The sequence below is a fragment of the Vigna angularis genome, chromosome 7 (genome assembly GCF_016808095.1).
Source record: "Vigna angularis cultivar LongXiaoDou No.4 chromosome 7, ASM1680809v1, whole genome shotgun sequence".
NCBI lineage: Eukaryota > Viridiplantae > Streptophyta > Magnoliopsida > Fabales > Fabaceae > Vigna > Vigna angularis.
In genome coordinates this window covers 2,651,293-2,666,196 of record NC_068976.1, presented here as the reverse complement: position 1 = coordinate 2,666,196, position 14,904 = coordinate 2,651,293, and the positions used below count along the sequence as shown (strand labels likewise).

The 14,904-nt window shown below is 36.8% G+C and overlaps 1 protein-coding gene across 1 annotated transcript; it reads left to right on the top strand.

Moving 5' to 3' along the window:
• The first annotated feature begins 11,086 nt into the window (after nucleotides 1-11,086).
• Nucleotides 11,087-14,531, top strand: LOC108336877 (uncharacterized). The gene is made up of 6 exons (XM_017573322.2): nucleotides 11,087-11,223; nucleotides 11,305-11,531; nucleotides 11,676-11,995; nucleotides 12,113-13,009; nucleotides 13,494-13,818; nucleotides 14,476-14,531. Exons 1-6 carry the CDS (start codon nucleotides 11,087-11,089, stop codon nucleotides 14,529-14,531), a joined length of 1,962 nt encoding a protein of 653 aa, XP_017428811.2.
• Nucleotides 14,532-14,904: the final 373 nt, after the last annotated feature.

Genomic DNA, 14,904 nt, shown 5'->3' with positions numbered 1-14,904 from the left:
TTAACACCCATCCATCCTTTTATTTTTTCCCCTTTTTTGGAACCTTTTTAATCATTTCACATTTACTTTGATCAAAAGTTAAAGCACTCTCTTAACCATATAAAAACAAAGCATGCAAATTAACACAGGAGATAACGCAGCTGGATTTGGTTTTGGACATCTCACTCACATCATTTCTCATCATTACGACAAGAACAATGATTACTGCCAACACTTCCCAACACATGAAAATTACACATACGAAACTCTAAATTATGGAGACCATATGAAATACAACAACCAAAGCATAAATAAAACAAGAGTAATTCATGATAGGGGTGACGGGGTAAGGAAGGGTGCTGATGGTGGTTTTCGACCCAATCCAAACCATCATTAATTATCTTGGGACGGCCTACCCCATAATGATTTTGCATACCCTAAACTAAAAGCCCCCATTATTGTTCCTCTCCTCTTCTCTCCCATTATAACCACTTTTATTCCCACTCTACCCTCCCCATACACATTTTCTCTTGTTTTCTTCTGTCTTAAACCAGATTAGTTTCCTACCAAATTGCTTTGTTTTGTTTCTGTTCAATTGGACATAAAGTTCAAGAGTGATATCTAAACATACTTGTATGTAATCTACAATATATATTTATGTACAAATCATGTGTTTTATCCTCTATAAATTAACACCCTTTGTTCCCTTTGTCCCTCACTTCCTCATCCCTAAACTCACCCTTTTGACACTGCTACTCCTTCCACAATCCAGACTCTGCTTCCTCCACCACCCAAACCACCCTCCTTCAACAACACTTTTAAACCATTCAATCAATATCAAACTTCATTTGTAATAAACACTTTTAAATAAATAAAAATAACATCACCTTTGCAGCCATACAATTCAAAATATTAATGACAAATAAAAAGTACAGAATCAATTATCTTAGTTAGTAACCACTTTGGTTTTTTAAATACTTTTAAAAGGAAAGTATTTTATTGATTTTATAACACTATTGATTTTGAAATACTTTACAATCTCAGTACATGAGGAAAGAATGGATCAGATTCACAGAATAAGGGTCATGGCCACATCATCTCCATTTGACGAGCTTTTGATGGTTCAATGTTTATAGCAGATGGGTAATGTGGTGTCAATCACAGGTCATGCCACAAATGACGTAGCTGGTGTAAAAGAAGTACATATTGGACTCTCCAAGGGAATAGAAGGCACTGAAGTGGAAAAGGACAACTTTGGCTTTAGCCACAGAGGAACCTACTGATGGTCTCATGAAGATGCCACCTGTAGGTAGAGTTGAGCCACTGATAACTACACTTATGTGGAGGAACCTGATTTCACAGGCATTGTACCAGGTTATGGTACAACTGGTTTTAGAATCCACAACTCACACATAATATACTTTATATATCCATATTAACCTCAGGATGAGTTAAAAATGGATGCCATTTACCTTGAGTTTATCTATTTTTTTTAGATTTAAAAAGACTAATCATGGGAAAGACCACCATATATGTTATTACCCTGTTGGAATCATAATGTACTTGCTTATAAAACCAAAGTGAAACGAAATGATGTTAAGCTCAACATGAGTTAAAGGAAACATCATTTAGATATTTTAAGAACAAGTTCATTTTCATGGGACTGACACTACAAATTTCCATCAACTAAACCATACAAGTTTGCACTCACATTTAAATTAATTTCCTAAATAAACTCATGAACCAAATTTAACCTTTTTGGAACATTGAACTTACGCCAGAATGTCATTACTTTTAGCTTTGGAGATGATATCAAGCAAATTTGGTGAAGAATCAAATGGAAATTTGATCGCTAAAATTTACTGATAATTATAAATTCTTTTGCACAGACCATATTTTTTAAGGCATGTATTATTGTTGCCTGTACCAACTTACAAGAATTAGCCATTTGAGCATCCATGTATTGACAAACTGGTTACATTAGTTCTGTATTAATCAGGAGGTTTCATAATTATGTAATTTTCCTTTTCTACATGATAGTTGGCTGATAAACTTCTCTTATTTAAACGTGTTTGTGGGTGGTTGGTTGTCTTTTAATTAGGTTGCGGCCGAAAAACCAAATCCAACTATATTTCTTAAAGCATGTGAACTATTGGATGTAAAACCTAAGGATGTTGTTCATGTTGGGGATGATCGCAGAAATGATATATGGGGTGCTAGAGATGCAGGCTATGATGCTTGGCTTTGGGGAAGCGATGTTCACTCTTTTAAGGGATATTTAAAATCTTCATCTCTTTCTAGTACTGTACAGAAATTTCACTGTTGAGTATATGTATATAAGGTGATTATGACTAGGGTAGCATAATATATCATCCCCATCAAGGCACCTCCTTTATTATTTAGAATCAGTGATCCTCTATATGCAGTTTGCTCCTTCCCCTTAGATCCCAAATTCCGAGTTCCTAACTGCCTTGTTGGTACTCTTCTAAATATAACTAGTAAAATAACCTAGGGAATATAAAAGGAAATAATCAACACACACAGGTTTTTACCTTGGGGTATATGTTTGCACAAATTTATCTAAAAGTGTTTTTAGGAGAGATAAATAAGAAAAAATGAAATACTTTTTCAAAAAGTTAAAATTTACTTGTGTAAATTAAAAACTTGCGTTCTATATAAGATTCCACAAATTACTTCCTTTTCTTTATGAGTTTCTTTAAAGCTTTTGAAAAGAAAATTCTCCAAGTATACATGATCTAATATTGATAATTTTATGAATGCATCTTCTGATACTTTTAACCTACCACGATTATTATTATTATTGAAATGACTTGAAAACCTTATTGATGCAGGTAGCACAGAGGATTGGGGTTCAGGTCTGAAAGATGATAGCTTTTGACAATAAGTATGATGTTATGCAATTGGAGTACTTTAGGCTTTTAGCTTTAAGGTCGCAGATGTAAATTTCTGAACTGAGTACACAACTTTCCAACTACCTTTTACACTCCTTTCATTGTTGGATAGGTATCTTATATGTTCAAACACTGTGCACCTATTCTGCCACATTCTATAGTTAGAGACATTTGACCCTAATTGTTTGATTCTAGTGTGATCCACTTGTGTAAGCTACATTGTACAACTTGTGGACATTTTTGTTAGTGCCAATTTTTTTGAGCACACTTGACGTACCAAAGGAAAATGTAGTTAAGTTTGGTGTTGAACAAAAGTAGGAGTGGTTGTTGTATTGTGGTGTGAAAGGTGAATGATGAAGCGTAACTCTTAGTGTTAATAGAAGGAACTTCTAGGGGAGACAGAGTGTGGGAAAATAAGACATGAAGAAAGGATAAAATTAACATATATAATGGAGAAATACAAAAGAGAAAGAATAAATTAAGTGAAATAGAAGTAGAAGTAAGGTCAGTGGCAGTGTGATAATAAATTAGTCATGAGTTTAAAGGAGTGACAAAAGGCAAATGTTGTGGACTGTATTATTCTCTTTCGGATTTAATAATGAGATAAGAAGATGGGAAATTTTGCATAGGGAAAAACAACATTCTAGGAGTAGGAAATGGGTGGGGTTTTAAGTTCAACAAATATCCATTGGGCAGGATCTTTAATTATGCCTCACTGTTCAATTGCTCTATTTCAGAACCATGTTCTAGGTCCATTAACAGAACATAAAGTTAAATCCTTATAACTAAAACATACATAAATTCAGAACCACAGAATGATAAAAGTTGACAAAATTGTATGTAGGGGACACATAGATATGGGCCAAGGACAACTAAAAAGACCACTGGTATCCTTCTAAATTCTAAGGTGCCAGACAAGGCACCAATTATTAGAATCAGACATATATCAAATCAAAACGTTAATAATTTTCCTACTTCTGTCACATTTTAGGCTGATTTTTATACTCTTTCATTGCACTCATAACATGATGGTGTTTGAGTCAAGATCCATGTTTGGGAAACTGAGAAGGTGGAGGCCACGGCCTAGTATGAAATTGTGTAAATGGTAAATGAGAGAGGGATTGTAAAAGGAAACTGTTAAGTTATTTCTGGTCATGGTGAAGGACACACTTAACTGGTTTAAAGGTAAGAAAAAGAAGGGTAATGTGCACTGAGTACATTGTATGAATATTATATTGAACAAGAGGACTCAACCTAAAGAGAATAAAACCTCTAGGCTGATGTTGAATTGGTTATGAAGTCTGGGAACTTAATTTGTTGGTTCACTTAGTACTAGTTTAGTTCTGAATAAGGAATTGTAAATTAGACTAACAAATTGTGCAACAAACAAGCGATTGAATCATAAGTTTTGGTTGGATTACTTGGCTGTAATGTATAGATTCAGATAAAACAACCAGAAAATCCAATACATAGTTTTGACATAGTGATGTACAGTTTCATATCAAATCATCAAGAAGTAGATGCATCCACAGCACTAAAACAGGAACTTGTAAATGCAGTTAACTACAGTGAGAAAGGGATGTGTAGACTTGCATTGTATAGGAGGCGAGGGAAAGTGGAGTGAGGAAGTGATGGCAACCTTCTTGGCTAGGTTGGGCCAAAGCTAGGAGATGTGCATGGAGAGGTGTTCCTTGGATGTATGGTGCGAAAATGTGGTGGTAAATGGTCCAAGGATGATGAGCTAATGTATGAATGGTATAGAAGCTCAAAGCCTCTACGAGATATGGTGGTGGTGGTATAGTGCTTGGTGGCTCCAAGAGAGGTTAGGCAACCTCAAGGAGGAAGGTGACTAGAGGGGCCTCATGGGTTGCTCTAGTCTTAGTCTAAGATGAGTAGTATGGCCAAAAATGGGCAGCATAACATTACTCAACATTAAAGATGAAATACAAAGGTGGAGACACCTCTATTTATAGGCCAAGGGTGTCTCCTTCTAACCCTAAAAGCATGATCTCCCATCTTTGCTCTCATTGGCCAAAAATGGGGCCTTCTAAGGAGTGGACAAGTGTCCATAAATTCTCTCCAATGATGGGAGGACATGTGGCCAATCACAAAACACCATCATCTCAATTCCTAGAGTGCCATGTGGCCACTACTAAAAGCAAAAAATCTCCACTCCTAAGGTGCCATGTGGCTAACTTTTAAAAAGTAAATCATCTCCAATGGAAGCATGAAACATGGCACACACTTTCTACTTGGTTTGGATGTCCAACTTTTAAGGAAAATCCTATGCTACTTAGGCCTTAATACAAACCTTAAACAAACCTACACTACATGGCCTAATACAATGGCCTAAATTCCTACACTACTCTTCAATCCATGCTCCAAAGGTGGCCCACAAGGTAGAGTTGATGTCATCTTCGTGGATGGCTTCCACTCTCTTGAAAGTGCTTGACCACACCAGTAAAAAAGTTGCTTTTTAACTCGTCCTATAGGCTTCGGTTTAGGAAAAACCGAAGTTGGTGGCATTTTTGTAGTTTAGGCGAACTTATATGCCTCGGTTTAAGGGGACCCGAAACATATAAGGAATATTAACTCGATTGATAGTAAAACCGATGCCTAAAAGTCTACCTTTTCACCTGACAAGTCTGAAATTTGAAGTCTGCACAAAGCCTATGGCTTCGATTCATTCAGAACCGGTGCAAAACCACGGTTATGCCTCAGTTTAGGCAGGGACCGAGGCATATAGCCATTTCGTATTTTCATTTCCCCCATTCCAAAAGTACGGTTTCCCTCTTCCCTCATCCCCTCCTTCCTCTCCTGCAACCCTTCCCTTCAACACTCCCCTCTCCCTCAACTCCACCATTCCCTCACCACCCTCTTCTCCTCCCTCCGCATCCCCCAAAACGACCTCGGCTCTTAGGGTTTTAGCGCTCAGAGGTGGAGGCCACTATAGGACCCCGCGGCGTACCTCAGGACGATGCCCACGGCCATGAAGAAGAGAGAGTTCGCGACGGTGCGGTGAGAGAGTCTGCGATCCTGCGACGGTGCGGTGAGAGCCCGCGACGGTGCGGCGAGAGAGCCTGCGACGGTGCGGCGAGAGAGCCCGCGACGGTGAGGCGAGAGAGCATCGACGGTACTGCGATGACGGAGCGGCGAGGATGCGGTAGTGGCGTGGTGGCGGTTAGGCGCTAGATCTGCGTTTTTGGTTTTTGGTTTTTGGTTCTGTTTCTCTGCAGGTAGATGGTGAAATGGATCTGCGTTTTTGGTTTTTGGTTCGGATAGTGTTTCTCTGAACCTCCATTCTCGTCTCCTCCGTCCGCTTCTGATTGCTCTTTCTCTGGCAATGATTCGCAAGGAGGAGGAGTGACCTTGTTTGTGACTCCAGAAACATCAGTGCAATTCCATTTATGCTTCTTTGGTTTTTCATTGAATTGGATGGTAACATTGGAGATGCAAATATTTGTGAAAGGGTTGTTAGAAATTCCATGGAGTCTTGTAGACATCTTGACCTGTGTTGCAACAACGTCTCTGTAATTTATCCTAGTAATGTTGGGTAGTGCTTTAGGATCATAGTTTAGATCAGGGTTTGATTTGTAAGCGCCAGTCATCCGAAACACATACTTCATGGTTGTTAGGTTCATTCCTTTCACAAATATGTCTTTCGCAAATTTTATCCCATACTCATCCCATCCACTTTTTATTGAAACGTAGTCATCACCAGAAACAATGTTATGGAACTTCTTCATAACATCAAAGAAGAGCAACTCTAGTGTCCTTTTCCACTTGATTGCATAACTGAACGAGAACGAGAAACCATAAAAGAACGAGAAACCAAAAAATGATCTCAGTTGAGATTAAAAAAATTAAAAAACTCTACTACCTCGGTTGTCTGTGAACCGAGGTAGAATTCGAACCCTTTTGACTCGGTTCAGAACCGAGGCAAAATGTCTACCCTTTTTATCTCGTCTTTATATGCCTCGGTTGCGAAACCGGTGTCTATAAGCGAAAATAACTGAGGTCGTTTCCCTTTACTACACTAGTGCCATGACTAAGGGATTTGTCATCAGGAAGAGTGAAGATTCAGCCTGCTGCTAGGTTTAAGAAAATAAAATGTGAGAAAAAGTAAATGGATAGATAAATACAAAGAGAGATTTTTTTTTGTTTTTTTATCCTGGTAAAAAAGTTTCAGGGTAATTTAAAAATTTGGAAAAATTTGAAGGTGTAGAAAGAAAGTCCCAAATATTATTATATAGTATGCGTCACTTCCATATTCTTTAGAAAGAGAAGAAAACTCTCAAAGAATTCTTCACAATTGAGTCACCAACCAATAGGTAAATTTGAAGGCATTTTATTTGAGTTTTTCTCATTTATTTTTGTTCGATTTTAGTTATTCCTATCAAATGTAAAAGTTCATATTGACATGTGAAGTTAAGACTGGGTTAAAATGTTATAACCATATTAAAATTGAATTAAGCTGTGAAAATGGATTCCACATAATTCATAATTTATGCGAACAAAATAAATTTACAGAATTGTTTTTTTTTTAAATTGTTGAACTATTTTTAAAAGACGTTTTATCTTAAAAACATATTTGTCAGATTATGGTTAAATTCAAACGCTTCAATAATATAGGATAGTTCTAAAAATATAGTCTAACTTATTTTTAATACATGCCATACATATATATATATATATATATATATATATATATATATATATATATATATATATATATGGGATAGTTGTTATAATTAATTTCATTAAATTTTTTGTTGATGTAAAATCTTTCACATATCTCACCATGTCAAACACATCAAACAACTAAAAGGAGATCTGATAACAAATAATACCATTAGTTTGATAAACCTTGTCAATACAAGTTACAATAATATCTTATAGAAATAAGCTTAAGTTTAACACAATCTCAAAGTAGTTTATAAAATTAAATTTACACTCATATATTACAAGTCAATTGAAATTATAATAAATTTGTTGGAACATATTTGTTAGAAATAAGACAAAATAATATTATATATGGAAAATAAATATGATCTTATTAATTTGATTTAATGAAGTTAAGTTAAGCATAAGTTTAATTCCAGCATAAGTTTATCTTGATATTAAAATTATGAGTTAATTAATATTTGAGTTTATCGTATCATCATTAATTCTTCTCGATTTTAATATTCGATATTCTATGTAAGAAAGTGTATATGATATCTCGTATTAATATGTCTAAAACAAAATTATACTATATAAATAGAGATAAATCTTATCTTATTGAGATTGAATTAGATATAAGTTTAAGTATGTTATACTTACCAAGATCAGAATGTCTCTTTGCTTACCGAATGCTAGGAAAGCTTTTTACAACAAGGTTCTCACACTGATAATTGTCAGGATCATTAAATTCAGCAATGAGTGAAAGTCAGGTATACGTGTAAAGATTTAGAAATCCAGAAAGAAGAAGACAGGTGTGTGTAGCTGATTGGTCAATCGGTTTTTTACGGTAGTATATAAGTAAATTTTTTAAAATGTGGAGCCACTTTCTGTATGCACCTCTTCTCTCCAAACTTTCTGAGTTTTCTCCTCCTTCTCTCTACAATTCTCCTTCTTCTCTCTACAAATTCTCCCTTTCTCCTTCTTCTGATCATCATCTAGGCGGTGTCTGAGTTCTTCCTTGGTGGCAAGAGTTTCCCTTTCCATCAATCTAGTTGTTGTGTGAAGTGGGTAAGTAAATTCATTCGTTCTTTGAAGTTCTATATTTTCTGATACATGCAAGCACTGTTTAGCTTGCATGTGTTCATCATTTATCTCTCTGAATCTGTTTTCTGTCTTTGATCCTCTAATTTGTCCCTTTTCACCGATCAGAAATTTAGTAGGTTGCCTTAGAAGTTGTTTGCTGGTTAGTCTGAACGGTGGAAGCTTAGGAAGTGTCTGGTTTATTCGAGGTAAGGGAAGCTAGTAATTTAATTATGTTTTTCTGTGTTTGGAATTTATGTTTGAACACTTGCATGTATGAATAATGGTATGTTTGATTGAATTATATTCAAATTTTGTGTTTGGCCGAGACCTGTGAACTGGTTTGGAGTTTCCTGCTATAGAACGTTCAGTCATTTCTGGTTTGGGAAAGAGAGTATATGAAAATGTGAGTTGAGGTCAGCGTGAAATAGGTTCAGTGGAAAAGGTTTAAAATAACTTATGAATCAAGTTTGGAGGATTAGAAATTAAGAAAAAAAATATCTTGTTTTGGTCTAAGAAGTGTTATTCAGAATCTTGTTTTGTTGACTGTTCGGTCGTGTCACGTACTCAGTCATTAACTCGGTTCGGTCTATTAGAGGTGTTATCTATTTATGATCGTTCGGTCTAATCACAGTTTTTTGATATTAAACTAGTGTTCGGTCTGGATAGAGTATCCAGTACGCTCTAAGTACTCGGTCTAGTATAAGCATTCAGTCTAAGCTTTTAAGAGTTCGATTTGAGCTATGAGTGTTCGGATTAAGCTCTTCGGGTTTAGGCTAAGTTTCTAGTAGTTGGTTTTCTATAGTGGTCGGTCAATAATAGCGTTCGGTCATTTATTCTGTTTTGTCTCTTATGAACCGTTTGGTCCTCTCGGTTGGGTAGTGTGAAGGTGTTCGGGTTCCAACGTTCACAGGTTTTCTCTTTGTTCTATGAATGAAAATATAACTGATGAATGATTGTTTATGTTAAATATGAGAATTTTGATGTTCAAATACTGTGGAAGAGAATTCCAAGGCAGAATGTCTCGTGGATGGTTATTGAATTGTAAAGTATGAATATGGATATGCTAAGCTGGCGTTCATCCTGTAATTCTATGAGTATCATTCTCACATAGAGAGATATTTCATTTGTGAGAATAGTAGGAGGTCATACCACCTCAGGGTGCTAAGGTAGGTATTATGGGATTAACCTTGGGTAGTAGCTTGATTGGTGTCAGCTGTTACACTACCACAAGTGCAAGGACGACTGTAGCTACATATTCATACAATCCGGATGGTCAAGTCATAGTGTTCCTTCTATATATATATGAATTGTGGTGTTCGGTTTGTATGTGATTATTTGTATTCGTTGTTGGCATGAGGTAACGTTCGGTTTCGCATGGTTCGAACTTGTATGAAATGTATAGATGTATTTATAATTAAATTACATTAGCTTACCCTACTTTCTTGTGTTGTCTTGTATTGTTCGTTCGATTGTCTTTTCTCTTGCAATGATCATCCTTTGGATGTGAGCAGAAGGCGATGAGTGTTCAGTGGAACAGGCGCTAGAAGGCGAGGATCCTGCAGCTTAGTTAGGATCGTTCAGTCTTTAGGCTTAGCTCATCTTTTGTAAACCGATCGGTTTATACGGTGTGATGTATAATCGTTCGATATGTAATGAATTGTATAAGTTTGTTTGTAGAACTGTTCGGTTTAGTTTCCTATGTTTTGTATCAGACTTATGTTACTCTGTAAAGTTTTTAGTTTTATGGTTATTTTTGGATAACTATAATGTTAAATACTTTACTAACTCTTGAAGAACTGATCTATCATATTATTATATGTGATAAATCTATGATATAGTATTATGCTATATTTTGGGATGTTACATTAATGGTATCAGAGTAGCTCTTTCCTTAGAATCCTGTAGGTTATGAGTATGTCATGCTTGTGATGTGTACTCAGTGTTAGTTTTAGAAAATATCCTTGTCTCCTTGGTTTAGACTGATGGTTCTTTCTCTATGAATGATCAGAGATGGCATCTCGGTCTCCTCCTTCTTCTCCAACCGCGAATTCTCATACATCGGATTTGATGCGGATGATGGAGTCGGTACTCACGCAATGCAACAACATAATGTTGCATTAGTTCTACAGAATATTGTTGCGTTACAACATTTGGAAACTGCTCGGTTATTAGCTGAAGTGTCTTAGAGACAATATGTGGACTTGATGGCGATCGACAGAGCTACAGCTGGACCATCTACTTTTTCTGCCAATTACCAGCCAGAGTGGAGTCTTGAGAGTTTTCTTCAACACCATCCGGCCAAGTTTGATGGCAAGTGCAGCCTAGATGAAGCAGATCAGTGGTTCCGAGATATGGAACAAATTTATAATGCCAAGAGGTGTCTGGACGACAATAGGTTGGCATATTCTGAGTACATGTTGACGGGAGAAGCTAGTCACTAGTGGAGTAGCATGAGGATGCTACTAGAAAGCAACGATACTCCCATCTCTTGGGAAATTTTCAAGATGAACTTTTATGCCGAATACTTCCCTGATAGTGTTCGGTTTGCTAAGGTGGTGGAATTTCTTGAATTGATTCAAGGAGGGATGTCAGTATCTAAATATGTAGATAAGTTCAAACATTTGTTGAGGTTTCATACGCTGGCCATGGATGAAGAATGACAATGTAGAAAGTTTGAGAATGGATTGAGAGGGGATCTCAGGTTGATGGTTGCTGGTTTATGTATCAAGGAGTTTCCCTCTTTGGTGGAAAGAGCCAAGGTCTTAGAGAAGACCAAGATGGAATTGGATAGACAACAAAGGCAACAGACGAAACTTGGAGGATCAATTTCCTCCAGGAGTGGTCTCGGTACTAGGAAGATTCCTTACACACGACCTTCTTCTTCAAGATATAGAGGTCAGTCTCCAAGACCTATAGTACCGTTCGGGCAGCAAAACATTCCTGTGAATGTGAGGTGTTTTACTTGTGGGGGTCCACACTATCAATCAGTTTGTCCTTAGAAGGATAGTAGCAGATGGTGTAATCGTTGTAGAAGTGTAGGGCACTATGAGAGAGACTATAATTTGGGAAGAAGAGCCAGTGGTCAACCACAACAGGCAGGAAGGTTTCAGCCAAGAGGTGATGGTGGTGGTGGAAGAGCTCAGGCTGTTGGTCGAGTATATGCACTAACAGGAACAGAAGCAGCAAGTTCAAGTAATCTTATTATCAGTTCTTGCTTGCTGTATGGAATATCTTGTTGTGTGTTTTTTGATTCGGGGGCAACACATTCCTTTATCTCGAAGGAATGTGTTGAGAAGTTGGGATTGTTAGTAGATGAGCTTCAGTTTGATCTGGTGGTGTCAACCCCAGCAGTTGGGAAGGTTAGGATGACTACTTATTGTTCTAAATGTCCAATAGTGGTTGAGGGTCGTCGGTTCAAAGTGAACCTGATTTGCTTACCTCTTCAAGGTTTAGAGGTAATATTGGGAATGGATTAGTTAGCTGCCAATCGCATTCTTATAGATTATGGTGAGAAGAAATTATTGTTTCCAGATGAAGAGCAACATGAGTCATTGGCAATCGGTCAGTTGAGGCAGGATAAAATGGAAGGTGCTAGTTGCTTCTTGATACTATCTCATTTGGAAGTGGTAAAGGGTGAGCAGAGTTTGGACCGATCGGTGCAGTGTAAGCAGAGGATAGATCGTTCGGTCGTAAATGAATTTCCGAACATTTTTCCTGAAGATATACCTAGTTTGCCTCCTCCTAGAGAAGTGGAATTCTCAATTGATTTGGTGTCAAGAGCAGAACCAGTATCTATAGCACCTTACAGAATGGCTCCAGCGGAGCTAGCTGAACTGAAGAAGCAAATTGAAGAGTTGATGGATAAACAATTGATTCGGCCAAGTGTATCACCATGGGGTGCTCCTGTGCTGCTAGTTAAGAAGAAATATGGTAATTCTCGGATCTATATAGATTATAGGCAGCTGAACAAATTGACAATTAAGAATAAGTACCCTTTACCAAGGATTGATGATCTGTTGGATCAATTATATGGGGCTACTGTGTTTTCTAAGATAGATCTGAGGTTTGGATACCATCAGATTTTAGTTAAGGAGGGAGATGTGCAGAAGATAGCCTTTCGGTCTCGGTATGGCCATTATAAGTATGTAGTAATGTCGTTCGGTGTTACTAATGCTCCCGCTATATTCATGGATTACATGAATCGTATCTTCAGACCATTCCTAGATAAATTTGTTGTCGTCTTTATAGATGACATTCTTATTTATTCTAAAACTCATGAAGAACATGAGGACCACATCAGGAAGGTGCTCGGTGTGTTAAGAGAGAAGAAGCTTTATGCTAAAATGTCCAAGTGTGACTTTTGGATGGATGAGGTGCAATTTTTAGGGCATGTAATCTCAGCGGGCGGTATTTCGGTGGATCCTGCAAAGGTGTAGGAAGTGCTTCAATGGGAGAAACCTCATTCGGTCACTGAGATCAGGAGTTTTGTGGGATTAGTGAGCTATTATAGGCGGTTTATTGAAGGATTATCTAAGATAGTAGCACCGTTAACTCAGTTGACCAGGAAAGATCAACCTTTTGCATGGACCGATCGGTGTGAGGATAGTTTCCAAGAGTTAAAGCTAAGGTTGACGAGCGCTCCTGTGTTAGTAATTCCAGACACGAGTAAGTCCTTTGAAGTTTTCTGTGATGTCTCTTACCAAGGATTGGGTTGTGTACTGATGCAAGAAGGGAAGGTGGTTGCGTATGCTTCAAGGCAACTTAAAACTCATGAGAAGAATTATCCGACGCATGATTTGGAGTTGGCAGTAGTGGTTTTTGCCTTGAAGGTTTGGAGGCATTATATATGGTGCTCAGTTTCAGGTGTTTAGTGATCACAAGAGCTTGAAGTATCTTTTTGATCAAAAGGAACTAAACATGAGGCAGAGAAGATGGATGGAATTCATAAAAGATTATGAATTTGATTTACTTTACCATCCTGGAAAAGCTAATGTAGTAGCTGATGCCTTGAGCAGGAAGACCGTGCATGTGTCTGCAATGATGGTCCGAGAATGGAATTTGATTGAGAGCTTTAGATACTTGAAGCTACAAGTTGAGTTAGAACCGAACAATATCAGCTGTTGTCGCTTAATAGTAGAAAGTGAACTGTTGAGCCGAATACGAGAGAAGCAATCGGTAGATGGTGAGTTACAAAAATCAAGAGGAAGAGAATTTTAATGTTCAAATACTGTGGAAGAGAATTCCAAGGCAGAATGTCTCGTGGATGGTTATTGAATTTTAAAGTATGAATATGGATATGCTAAGCTGGCGTTCATCCTGAAATTCTATGAGTATCATTCTTACATAGAGAGATATTTCATTTGTGAGAATAGCAAGAGGTCCTACCACCTGAGGGTGCCGAGGTAGGTATTATGGGATTAACCTTGGGTAGTAGCTTGATTGGTGTCAGGTTTTACACTACCACAAGTGCAAGGACGACTGTAGCTACATATTCATACAATTCGGATGGTCAAGTCATAGTGTTCCATATATATATATATATATATATATATATATATATATATATATATATATATATATATATATATATATATATATATATATATATATATATATATATATATATATATATATATTGTGGTGTTCGGTTTGTATGTGATTATTTGTATTTGTTGTTGGCATGAGGTAACGTTCGGTTTCACATGATTCGAACTTGTATGAAATGTATAAATGTATTTATAATTAAATTACATTAGCTTACCCTACTTTCTTGTGTTATCTTGTATTGTCCGTTCGATTGTCTTTTCTCTTGCAATGATCATTTTTTGGATGTGAGCAGAAGGCGATGAGTGTTCAGTGAAACAAGCGCTAGAAGGTGAAGATCCTGCAGCTTAGTTAGGACCGTTCGGTCTTTAGGCTTAACTCATCTTTTGTAAACTGATCGGTTTATACGGTGTGTTGTATAACCATTCGGTATGTAATGAATTGTATAAGTTTGTTTGTAGAACCGTTCGGTTTAGTTTCTTATGTTTTGTATCAGACTTATGTTACTCTGTAAAGTTTTTAGTTTTATGGTTATTTTTAGATAGCTGTAATGTTAAATACTTTACTAACTCTTGAAGAACTGATCTATCATATTATTATTATATGTGATAAATCTACCGTATGCTATATTTTGGGATATTATAATATAATTCAAACTCCCATCACTAACACAAAAGATTGTGATATTTAGAAATTTACGAACTTTGATCAGTGTAGCGAATAA

Bases quoted from the DNA above. Each gene is read 5' to 3' on its own strand.
- LOC108336877 (XM_017573322.2), top strand. From the start codon at position 11,087: ATGAGGATGCTACTAGAAAGCAACGATACTCCCATCTCTTGGGAAATT. The intron at 11,224-11,304 runs GTCAGTATCTAA...ATGACAATGTAG, and splicing joins GAATTGATTCAAGGAGGGAT to AAAGTTTGAGAATGGATTGA. The intron at 13,819-14,475 runs GTGAGTTACAAA...GGATGTGAGCAG, and splicing joins AGAGAAGCAATCGGTAGATG to AAGGCGATGAGTGTTCAGTG.